This window comes from Garra rufa, chromosome 22, assembly GCF_049309525.1.
Source record: "Garra rufa chromosome 22, GarRuf1.0, whole genome shotgun sequence".
Classification (NCBI taxonomy): domain Eukaryota; kingdom Metazoa; phylum Chordata; class Actinopteri; order Cypriniformes; family Cyprinidae; genus Garra; species Garra rufa.
In genome coordinates, this window is record NC_133382.1 from 4,320,978 (window position 1) to 4,334,178 (window position 13,201).

Genomic DNA, 13,201 nt, shown 5'->3' on the forward strand with positions numbered 1-13,201 from the left:
AAAAAATAAAATACAAAGTTAAAATAATTACAATTAGCTTTTTAAAATATTTTTACAGAAACATCCCACACAGATGAACAAAAATGCAACTCTAACAATATAAAGCCTGCCTCTAAATGATCAACATGATCGAAACTGATGCCTTCTGTTGGCTGATGGATAGTTTAGACTTTTTTTTTTTTATCAAGTAAAAGGTCTTTTAGTCTAATTGTACAAACGACCACCTTAAGCTTGTGCTTCATGTGTTTTTTTGCAGTCAGCTAGTGGTTTAAATGGGTAAGGTTACTGCAGTCCAAATTGAAAATATCTCTTTCAAGTGTAGAAATAAGTATTGTAATTTCCCTACTGTAGTGCAAAAATAATATACCTATGATATATTAATTTATTTTGCAGTGCAATTGTTTTACAATATATGGCTATTAATCATAGGAATAACAATAATATAAAATAGTTGTTGTTGTTTTTATTAAATTCTAATTTGTTTGGCTTTCTAAAACACCAGTGTGATTGTAATTTAGACTAAGACAGCTGTCTGCAAATAAAAAGAGAGTTGAGTCCCATTTAAAGTTCAGGTACAAGTCAATTCACTGACTTTTTTTCTGACTTTTCTTTTCTTAGTTTGGAGCTCTTAATTTTGAGCTTTATTTTGAGCTAATTTTGTACATTAAAATGTAAAAAAAAAATTTTTTTATTCAAATCTTCCTTTGTCTCTCTCTCTTTTTTTTTTTTAATATCACAATAAATATTTTATCATGGACTTCAAATCGCTGTATTATCGTATCTTGAGATTTTGATATTGTTTCATCCCTAATATCGGACTATGAGCCACAAAATCCTGATAGATCAAATATAATACAAACCATCACACACAAATGCAAACTTACAGTTGCTTGGTGTAATTTTCTGTACAGGTTTCATAAACTGCTCCATTAAAAAAAAAATGTTTTCATATGTCAGGCTTTACAGGGATAAACGGGTTAATTGCATAAACAAGTACAGTTACAGTACATATGGAAATGAAACATATCATGTTTGTGTTTTTGTTGTGAATCAGCTGCTGTTCATTGAAGCCGCTCTGAGGAATCATTACCGGATCAAGGACAGCCGAGAACTTGGTCACGGACCCCTCAGTTGTCTTGTGAATTACACGCTGAAGCAAAAGGAACTAAGCGGAGATGACGTCACTAGTGTCGTACGCTACGAGTGTCCTCTGCTGCCCATGGGTTCAGGGTGAGACAGTTAAAATCTCTATTTTTCATTAAAGGAGTAGTTCACTTCCAGAACAAAAAATTACAGATAATTTACTCACCCGCTTGTCATCCAAAATGTTCATGTCTTTCTTTCTTCAGTCGTAAAGAAATTGTTTTTTGAGGAAAACATTTCAGGATTTCTCTCCATGTAGTGGACTTCAATGGTGCGCATGAGTTTGAACTTCCAAAATGCAGTTTAAATGCAGCTTCAAAGGGCTCTAAACGATCCCAGCTGATAAAGAACGGTCTTATCTAGCGAAACGATCAGTTTTCGTGATTTTTGAACGATTTATATACTTTTTAACCTCAAATGCTCGTCTTGTCTAGCTCTGCGTGTTTTCCGGTTCAAGACTGTTAGGGTGTGTCGAAAAACTCCCATCTCATTTTCTCCTCCAACTTCAAAATCATCCTACATCTCTGCAGAAGTACTGACCCAGTGTTTACAAAGTGGACGTGCAAAGAAGATCAAACACCCTTTACAAAAAAAAAAATGTAGGATGTAGGATGATTTTGAAGTTGGAGAAGAAAATTAGTTTTTTGACATATCCTAACGGTATTGAACTGGAATTTTTTGATGCATGCGCTTAATTGCAGATAATGCGATTCATTAATCAGCAGAATAATTCAATAAACTTCTGGTCAAAAATGTTAAATATATATATGAAAAAAGTGAAACATTTAAATATTAAAATAAAATAAAGTGAAACTAGTAAGATAATTAAAATAAAATTATTACAATAATTTATTTTAGGACAAAAAGTATATAAAGAGATATAGTTTTAACTGGGGCTAGCAATAAAATATATATTCATTAAGTATATTTTATTAAAAAAAGCTGTGTTCAAAAATTAATGCATTTAATCTGCCACTTGAATAGAAACCTTTTTTTCTATAATGTAGGATTTTTTTATTTATTTTTTTTATTTCTGAGCTTTTCTTAACATTTTTTGTTTAAATAATCCGTATATGAGAATATTGCAATACATGTCTTTGAGAAGCTTTAAAAAAGTCTTACAGAACAGTACTGTATGTATATAGTCTATATATAGTAAAAAGTGTAAAAATGTTAAATATAAAGATACATTTAAATACAATTTTAAAAATGTAAATATTTAAAAAATGTAAGAATCTAATAATTAAATAACGTTTATTAGAATTATTTGCAAATATTTTTACTATTTAAAAATTAAGATTTTGTTTGTTTGAATATATTTTGAAATGTTATTTTTTCCTTTGGTTTCAAAGCTGAATTTTAGCATGATTACTCCAGTCACATGATCCTCCAGAAACCATTCTAATATTCTGATTTGCTGCTCAAAAACAATTATTATTATTATTATTAAAGGATTAAATTATTTTTATTGTATAGGCTTTTTATAGCCTTGTTTGATTAATAGAAAGTTCAGAAGAACAGCAATTTATCTGAAATAGAAATATTTGTAACATTATAAATGTCTTTATCATTACTTTTGATTTAAAAAATTATACTGACTCCAAGCTTTTGAATGGTATAGTGCAGGGTTCCTCAAATCGTACCCTGGAGGGCCAATTGCACTGCAGAGTTTAGCTCCAACCCTGATCAAACTCACCTACTTGTGATTCTCTAATGATCCTGAAGACCTTGATTAGCATGCTCAGGTGTGTTTGATTAGGGTTAGAGCTAAACTCTTCAGGAAAATGGATCTCGTGGGCCAGATTTGAGGATCCCTGGTATAGTGGATAATGTTACAAAAGCTTTTTATTTCAAATGCTGATCTTTGGATACTGTTCATCAAAGAATCCTGAAAAATTTATTCAACTCTTTTTTTTTTTAAATATTGGTAATAATAATGTTTCTTGACCAGCAGATCAGATTTCTGAAGGATCATGGAAGACTGAAGGCTGGAGTAATGGTGCTGAAAATTCAGCTTTGATCACAGCAATAAATTACATTTTATAACATATTCAAATAGAAAGCAGTTAGTTTAAATAGTAAACATATTTTAAAATTCTACTGTTTTTGCTGTACTTTTTTGTTTGTTACAAAAAAGTCAGTTATGTATCTAAACCTTTGGCTGGTAGTGTAGCTTGAGAAATGATTAACACACTTGTTTGACTGGAGACTCGTGATTGTGTGTGTTTGTTCTCAGGGAGTGTGTGGTGGATTCCGTGGGTTTGCTGGGTGAGGTGAGCCAAAATCAGGCACGGGCGAGTTTGCTGTCAGCTCCTCTGCTGCAGGATCTGGAGGAATGGAGTCAGTGGGAACTAGTGTTTCAGCCCAACCACGGGCCTCTCAAGGACTTCATCGACAAATACTGTGGTGCGTCACCTCAGCATTAAAAGATAACTGTTGCCAGAATGCAACCTGGGCTGTTTTTTTTTACTGTAAACGAGACAAACTTATATCTAAAAGCATAATTACGACAAACGAGCCGTTTTTGAGATTGACCGTGATTTCGTTTTGTGGTCAATGGCAGGTGAATGGGAGTACTAGGGGCATAACTTTGAGCACCTCAAAATCGATATTTTTACAACACTAAGAAGGCTCGACACACCATGACACTTTGCTCGAAGTATCGCCTGGGTCTCTACACATGAACTCGAGCATTGAGAAAGGTTTTGAACAACTCACTTACACTGTTTGGGTTTCCGCTGGCGGCTGTCTTGCCAGTCAAGAGGTGTCGATCTCCGAGTGCGAGGATGGATAGCTCCTAAAGCATATTTCCATATAAATGCACGGCTAATTAAACTTCTAGTTGTAAAAAGAGCCTCATATAAGCCTAATATTTCGTCCTATGGAGTCCATTCATTCGCATTCGGAGATCGACACTTCTTGACTGGCAAGACGGCCGCGAGCGGAAACCCAAACAGTGTAAGTGAGTTGTTCAAAACCTTTCTTTTTAGTAAACTATGTGTACACAAACAATGTTTTCATGGTGTGTCGAGCCTTCTTAGTGTTGTAAAAATATCCATTTTGATGCGCTCAAAGTTATGCCCCTAGTACTCCCATTCACCGGCCACTGACCACAAAACGAAATCACGGTCAATCTCAAAAACGGCTCGTTTGTCGTAATTATGCTTTTAGATATAAGTTTGTCTCGTTTACAGTAAAAAAAAAACAGCCCAGGTTGCATTTTGGCAACAGTTATCCTTTAACATGTTTCATACAGAAATGAATGAAAATTCACTGCTGCGAACTAACAATCACACAGAATATAAAAAAAAAATGAAAAGCTTGTCTAGACCAGGCACGAACACAACTAAATATTAGGGATGCACTGAAATAAAAATTCTTGGCCGAAGCCGAAGCCAAACAAAATTACAGACTGGGATGATTACCGAACACAGTTTTTCGTGTTTTTCCCCATTTACCTTTATTTTAACCAGGAAAAAAAAAACTCACTGAGATTAAAATCTCTTTTCCAGGAGTGTCCTCGCCAAGGTCGGCTTACAATTTTACATTTAACAACAAGATTACAACAAACATTACAAAGACAGCAAATAGCACATTAAAAACAATCACACACCATTTGGTTTCTCTCTAAATTACATAATAAAGACTATTAATTATATGATACCAAGTTTTGTAACTTCATCTCCTTTTGGAAAAGATTCCATTGGGAAGTGGGGGCATATTTAAAAGAAGTTTTACCAAGTTCAGTCCTGACAGGAGGCACGCAAAGGTTATATTTTGATTAAGAACGTAATGAGGCATTTCTAAACAAAGTCCTTCGTATAAGACAACACATAAATTGGTAAACAACCCAAAATCGCCTTATATATCAACAGATACCAATGCATTTTTCTGCGGATACACAAAGAAGGCCAATCGACTATTTTATGTAATTCACCATGATGTGTTGAAAATTTACATCCAGTTATAAATCTTAGAGCTCCATGGTACAAAGCATCCAAAGATCAAAGAAGATAAGAAGGGGCATGCTAATAAACTACATCCCCATAGTCAAGAACCGGTAAAAAGATAGCAGAAACTGTTTCTTTCTTTCTTGACCTTGAATGAAATACTTGACTTCTTTGGACTTTGAACCCCAAATGTATTTTGCCAATTTCTTTCACCATTGCATAAGTTAAATAGCAATATGTGCCTTTTACAGTTTACAATTACAAAACGGCAATTAAAATAAAAAACTTAAAATGAATAAATTAGTAAAATAATATTTTTTGGCCATTTTTAAGACCCCCTTCTTGAATCAGGCATGTGTTTTTAATGTACAAATAAATGCAGCCTTGCTGAGCAAAGGAGAATGTTATAATAAATGTATTAATAGAGCTGTTGTAATGATTGTTATCATTATTTTTGTGTTAATTGTCTTTTATTTTACAGAACAACAGTAAAATTACAATACTAACATTTATGAAACCCGCAAGAAGACCTCAATACTACTTTTTGCTGACAGCAGCAGATTTATGAATGATTCTCATCACGCAGATTTTCCTCGCACTTTGGACTTTGAACCCTGGCTAAGGATCTTGTGCAGCACTGTCAGAATGAATACAATTTGTGCGAGTATTAGACAACATAATGTTCTGTAGTTTATTTACTAAAGGTTTAAGGACATTTCACGATTTCAGTCATCATACAGTAACCAGCAACAACCAGCCCTTTCTCTTCTCATGGAAGACATGCGATGCGATACTAAACAGTCTCTCGCTGTCGGTGCTTGTAATGATTTTTAAATCTTTCTCGGAAAGTTTTAAATGCTTCCACACTGCCAACGTGTTTGCTGCATTAGTGCACAATCATTGTTCGGTATAATTCTGTCTTCGCTTATTCCAAAAGAGCTTTTTTTGCTATTTTCGGCCAAATAATTTCGGTTGCCGAACATTCGGTGCATCCCTACTAAATATATCTAATTATCATTATCCACAAAATCCCATTTCTCACTGCAATCTTCATGTGTCCAGGTAAGACAGAGCTGCTGGCTCTGGAGGTTTCTCCAGGTGTCCTGCTGCGGGTCACCGCTGATACGGGTGAGAAACACTTCTCAGAGGCGGCGCAGGATCTGGACCCCGTTGGCACCGCGGGACACTTGGTCTCCATCGTGGTGGCTAATGGGATACCGAACACGCCCACAGCGCTCCTGGCCAATCACATGGAGAGTGCGCTGAATGTAGCTGTAGCACAGGAAGGTAGGAGGTTTTCTTCTCACACCACAAGTGTTGGCACACTTCGTCATGCTTTACTCACTGTCCGTCACACTTTGTACTGAACCAGTTTGTTTATCTGAATTTGCTCCATCCATAAACACGGATGATATTATTCCTACTAGGGCTGTCAATCGATTAAAATATTTAATCGCGATTAATCGCATGAGTTAACTCATGATTAATCACACATTTTTATCTGTTCTAAATGTACCTTAAATTACTACTTTTCTACTTTAAAATTATTAAGTTCTAATACTCTAATCAATATGGGCATGGACAAAAATGGAAAAAAGAACATAGAAATACCAGGTTCCCATTACTTCTCTTTCTTTCCACTGAGCAATTTACTTACACAAGCCTGTTTACATTAGGACAGAGCAGCTCACTTATTCTGAACATGCAAAATGTACATTTATTATTTTTTATTACATTTGTTTGCCTCTCTGTGCCCACACGCTGTCATTGATGCAGCCAAGTTCTCAACAAAAATGTTTCCATTGTTATATTTTAGTGTTTCTGTTATCAGACAACCAAAGTAATATGAAATAATGACTGAAAAAAATCCTGAATTATGATCATGATTCAATCGCTGGAAAAAAAAAAAAAACATTCACCGGCACCTGGACAAAAGTCACTATCCTTGTTTTTAACTTACTGTTTGAATGCTTTCACAATCCTTGGACTTTCCAGTAGTTCACCCGTTTAAAATTATGTGATCGCAAAAACCTGCTTCTTTTAATTTTTTTAAGGCATTGTTTTGGTTCGAGAGCCCGCCTCATGAAAATGCATACCAGTATCACGATTTTCTGTTTCTATTTGGCATGCTATTATTACACTGAAATTAACTTTGGCGTGCATATGATATGCATGTGTTTGACGTGCATATAATACGCAGTTTTCGCTTGCATACTCGTATGTAGCTCTACGCATCAACCCTACACCACCAATCCTAACACAGGCCGACTCCGCTTGGCATTCATTCAATATGTCAGAAGTCTCAGTATGCACGAAAAAGTGCCAGTACACTAAAGGATAAAATACAGAAGTGCCTGCGTGGTCTACTTCAAGCACTGAAAGCAAAGTAATATCTGTTTTAACTGAAAGTGCTGCTCCTCTGCCGCTCGCTGAACAGAGCAGACACAGATAAAAAGAGAGGGAGGTGTGCGCACGCTTCTGCGGCAAACCCGGAGAGTCTTAGAAACTATATTAGGTTTGTCTAATTATGTGTTTATGTATTGTTGCTAGACACTTTTTGCTAGGTTGGCAACATTGTGCATCCATTTCCTTAACTATGGGCTAGGCAATGGGTCAAACAGAAAATGCGCGCTGCGTTAATCGTGCACGTTAATAAAATTAGTGCTGTTAAAATGAATTTGCGTTAACACATTATTAACACGTTCATTTTGACAGCCCTAGTTCCTACACATTAGGCCTTAAAAGGTCTAGAATCGAAGTTGAAAATCTTAAATTCACAAAGTTATAGCATTAAATGTTAAATGTTGTTTTTTGGGGGATTATAGAATTAATTCTAGAAATTAATACATTTATTCAGCAGGGATGCTTTAAATTGATCAAAAGGGATGATAAAGACATTTATAGTGTTACAAAAGATTTCTATTTCAGAAAAAATGCTGATCTTCTGAACTTTCTATTATTTAATAAAAATAATATTATTTCTGGTGTTATAAAATACAGCATACTTATTTTCCAGGCATATTCTTGTCAGTATGGTGATTGTGTGGTCCTTAGATTTTCTTTTAACCCTTGTGCGTTCAAAAAAAAAGTTACACATAGGTGCAAAAGTCCAAAAACTGTCATAAAAATATGATTTATTAATATTTAATTCCACATTCATTGATATTGGGTTTTTAACCAGCATCTGTTCTGTCCATAGATACCAAACATTCATTAATTTTCAGAATTGTAACACTTTAAATGCTGGTTTGTTTACATAATGCCACGGGTGTTTTTTTATGAAACAAATGAAAAATAGTAGTTAATTTCTAAATACTAAATGCTAGAATTTTTTTCTTTGCTTATTAGATTCTTGCGTGTGTCAGTGAAGAACAACAACATTAATTTTGAGGCATTTATATTTGTTATGTAGTGTTAGATTTTTTTTTTTTAAATGTATATGCCAAATTTGAAAAAATGGCACAATCTAGTAAAAAATGGTAAAAATGTAAAATTTGAAGCCTTGCCGATAGAATGAATGCCTATTAGCAAATATTGCATAGTTTTATAGTCAAATGGCCCTGGGTTAAAAAATTGCAGTTTTAATGGGTTTCAATGTGGACAATTTTGACCTTAAGGTCCTGAGTGTGAGTATTTTTTGTACAGAGGGTAAAATTTATTTTTTGAAGGAAATGAGGATGAAATATTAAAATTTCAATAAAAATAAACACCTGAGCCAAAATGTATGCAGTTGGCATTAACACAGGCACACTTATAACAAAAAACAAAACTGAAAAGGACAGAAATGTCCGTAAGGTTGCACAAGGGTTAAACTACTTCTGTTATTTTATTAACTAATTCAGATTTCCCATTTTGCCTTAATATTATGTAAGGGAATATTAAGAATATTTAAGTCATTTTTTTGCACCCTCAAATTCCAGATTTTAGATAGTTGCATTCTGGCCAAATATTGCCCTATCCTAACAAACCATACATCAATGGAAAGCTTATTTATTCAGTTTTTCAGATTATGTATATATATGTATATAATTTTGAGAAACTGCCCCTTATGACTGGTTTAGTAGAAAAATAGAAACCAGTTTGTGATTTGTGTAAAAACACTTTTTAATAGACTGTCCGTTTTTAAATGATATTTAACATTTTTATTCAGAAAATATATTAATTGACATTTTTAAAAAAAAGTTTTTGGTCTTGTTTTCATTATATATAATTATTATTATCACTGTTTTTATTTTAATATTATATGTATATTTTTGTATGTTGTTTGTTTTTAAGACGAAATAGAATATAATCATTGCTATAGATAAATAAATAATTGTTATTTTGAGCTTGTATGGGTTTGTTCTGTAATGGCTTGATTTACTAGTTTCCTTTCTGCAGGACTTAAAGGTCTTAAAGTCTCAATTTTGAGTTTAAAGTCTCTGCCGAAAGCCTGTTCTAATTAATGAATGTTCATCTCATGTTTGTATTGTGTGTTGGAAACAGAAATAAAGGTCGGGGAGGACAGCTACTCGTACAGCGGCGTGGCTCGGTTTGTGCTCGAATGCATTACGCTGATGCCTACGAGAATCTGCAAGGAACTCCTGCAGCAGGTACTGAACCAAATGAATGTGTTTTCAGTTCATACAGAGGGGCAGCAGCTTTCATCAGACTAACAGCTTGTGTGAGAGAAATCAATAGTGTTAATCAAATATTAATGGGTGAGGATCATTTTCCCATCATTACTGACACTATAGGAAGTTTTGCTGTCTGAGATGTGGGTGGGTACCAGAGGCTCTCAGTGTGAAATAACAAAGGCCTGTATCTAGGTTGTTGTCATGACGACTGTTGCCGAGTGTCATTCTTCGGGGGTTAGAGGTTGACACTCCTGTCACATCATTAGCGTCGAACGCCGCTGGTGCTGCCGCTTCATTCCTGTTATGACACAAACATGTTCGTGAAGTGCAGAGAGAGGTCATGTCTTGCTTTCCCTGCTGGGTATTTGCTTTATGATTAGCGATAGACTCGATTATCGCACAGGCCAGTAAATCAGCTGGTATATTTATGATTAGATGTGTCTCGTTTGAAGCTGCTGTATTTGCACACCTGAATGCATCAGGTTTTGCTATGATACTTGGTTATAAATGACCTAAAGTGGCAAATCAAATCCAAAAAAAAGATGTACTTGCAATTTTCATATTAAAAATAATGACTTTAGTTAATATATCCAATTCACACACAAAAATAGCAACTAGAAATTTGTAATATACGTTTTAAAAATATAAATAATAAATATCAAATAAAATGTATATTTTAAAAATGTTTTAAAAATGAAATAGATATTTATTATAATTTATAAATTGACATTAATATTTAACAAATGGAAATATGTATGCATGTAGTTTTTTTTTTTTTTTTAGATTTAATTAGTTGTTAAACCTTAAATCATATATAAAAAATATTTATCAATATTTATCAAATAAGAGAAACCTGACAAATTCCTATTTCTCTGTTGAAGGAATATATAGGAATATATATATATATATAGGGTTGGGAATCGAAAATCGATTCCGATTCTGGAATCGGATACTTAAGATAAAGAATCGGATACTTGTTATAATATTAAAATTTCGATTCCTCGTTTCGATTCCTGGTTGCATTTTTTCCATCTAGTGATCTGCCAGGACCTTCCGCACGTGCAATCTGCCAGGACTTTACGTGGTAATGTAAGCATCAGTCGAAAAGATGGATCACGGTAAGCGTTTAAAAGTGTGTCTACGCTTTGTAAAAACCGAAGACAAATCTACCGCTGCACGCAAACTTCATCTTAGAGATCTGCAAGGGACGGATTTTAGTCCTGCGCCCGCCCACTCCAAAAGGAATATATGTTATTTCGTCCCGCAAAAGCCCACATAAAAGTCACTTATACCCCCGCGGGAAGACAGGTATCTACTTTATCTCTTGGCTGCATGAAACAAACCCTCCCGGTAATGTAAAGGCAAAGATGACCAGAGTAATAGTAACGAACTCGCGCGTGCCTAATGTGTTCATTCTTGTATATCGGAGTCGTACATTAGGCACGCATAAGTCCGCTGTTGATTCACAAACTATTCATGCTTTCGGTGCTCTGATCTGATCTGATTTTTGCGTGAAATTTCAAAATATTTGCATAGTTTTCAAAATGAATGTCCTGTGAGTTTTTTATAATGAATGCTTACCCATAGAGGTGGATCTTGTAAGGGTCAGTGGTGTTTAAGCACATATGAGCACCAGCATAAACAGATTTACAATGTATTTACTGTATTTTTCATTTATATGTTTATTTTATAATAAATACAAGCAGTAGATATTCAGTCACTTAAGAAAGAGTACTCTGAAGTTGTGAAGAATGTCTGAATTAAATAATTTAGGTGCTTTAAATCTGTATATGTGTATTCATGTTAAAAAGTTAGAGCACAGGGTTTTCTTTTAAATTCAAAAGTATAGCTTTAATTTAAAGTTTGTTTGATTTTTTTTTTTATAACATGCAGGAGAAAAATAAAAAGGCAAAACTAATGTTTAGGTTAATAAAAAAGGTTAAAAAATAAACACCTTTGTCAGGAAATGTCAGGCATAGGGGGGCCTTGCAAAACTGACCCGAGAAGAAGGGGGCCCTGATATAAAAAAGGTTGAGAACCCCTGTAATAAAATAATATGTTGCAAGCTAGCACTGAAAATAAACATGTTTAATATATTAATGTTTGACTTTTGTGTTTGTTGTTGTTTTTTTTTACTAAATTGGAATCGAAACTGGGAATCGAAAAGAATCGGAATCGATAAGTGGAATCGGAATCGGAATCGAAATCGATAAAATTCAAACGATACCCACCCCTATATATATAGTTTAATATTTTTACAATGTGTATTTGAGAACATTATTTTTACAAATTATTTGGTAACACTTTACAATAAGGTTCATTAGTTAAACATTAGTTAATGTATTAACTAACATGAACTAACCATGAGCAATACATTTGTTACTGTATTTACTAATCTTTGTTAACGTTAGTTAACGGAAATACAGTTGTTCATTGTTTGTTCATGTTAGTTCACACTGCATTAACTAATGCTAACAAAATTTTAATAATGTATTAGTAAAGGTTGAAATTAACATTAACAAAGATTATTAAATGCTGTATAAGTCCAGTTCATTATTAGCTCATGTTAACTAATGTGGTTAACTAATGTTAACTAATGAACCTTATTGTAAAGCGTTACCAATTATTTTTAATCTGAATTCACACTGAAATAACACTTTAATATATAAAATATCAATTTCTAAAAATAAATAGTAATTATTTTTAATCAAATTCTTTTGCACATCTCATGTGTATATAAAATATATACATTTATATATGTTTTGTTTTTTGCTGTCATTGGAATTTTTTAGAAATTTATATTTTATATATTATTAAAGTGTTATTTTAAAAACATTTTAAAAACGTTTCAAAAAATTTTAGTTTTTTTTTGAGTAAATATTGATAAGTAATTATTTTTTTGCTGTCATTTATTATTATTATTTTTTTAGAAATTTATATTGTATATATTTTTTTTAATTCTGTTTTTTGGGAAAAAATGTTCAAATGTCTATTTTCCAAACTTTTAGACATCTTTTTGAGTAAATATTGATAAAAGTAATTATTTTTAATCTGAACTTTTTGCACATCTCATTTGCTGTCATTGAATTGAAAAATATATATATATTTTATATTTTTTTAATTTTTCAAACATTTTTCAAATATAGTTTTTGCTTTCATTAAATAAAAAAAAAATTATATATTATGCTTTTAAAATTATATATATATTTTTTAGAAATGTTTTTTGTTAGAGTCAGTATTAATAAAATAAATTACTCATTTGCTGTCTTTGAATTTTTTTTAATGTTATTTTTAAAACATTTTTCAAATATCTATTTTCAATTTTTTTGAGTAAATATTGCTAAAAGTAATTATTTTTATCTGAATCTTTTTGCACATCTCCTTACCTTTGTATTTTCTTTAACAAATTTATATATTATATTTTTTATATATATTTTATATTTTTTTATGATTTTAAAACAAAAATACATATTTTTTGGATGTAAAATATAT

General features: G+C 32.7%; 2 protein-coding genes across 4 annotated transcripts in view; one reads left to right on the top strand and one right to left on the bottom strand.

Annotated features, from left to right (window-relative positions):
• The window catches only part of abcc3 (ATP-binding cassette, sub-family C (CFTR/MRP), member 3), a 399,896-nt gene that overhangs the window by 167,627 nt on the left and 219,068 nt on the right, over window positions 1–13,201 (bottom strand). The window lies entirely within an intron of this gene.
• Window positions 1–13,201, top strand: part of LOC141298280 (uncharacterized) — a 71,748-nt gene that overhangs the window by 4,711 nt on the left and 53,836 nt on the right. Inside the window, exons 2-5 of the mRNA XM_073828790.1 lie at window positions 1,055–1,230; window positions 3,380–3,549; window positions 6,156–6,380; window positions 9,579–9,685. Coding sequence (XP_073684891.1) covers window positions 1,055–1,230; window positions 3,380–3,549; window positions 6,156–6,380; window positions 9,579–9,685 — 678 coding nt within the window. The remainder of the gene's footprint in view (window positions 1–1,054; window positions 1,231–3,379; window positions 3,550–6,155; window positions 6,381–9,578; window positions 9,686–13,201) is intronic.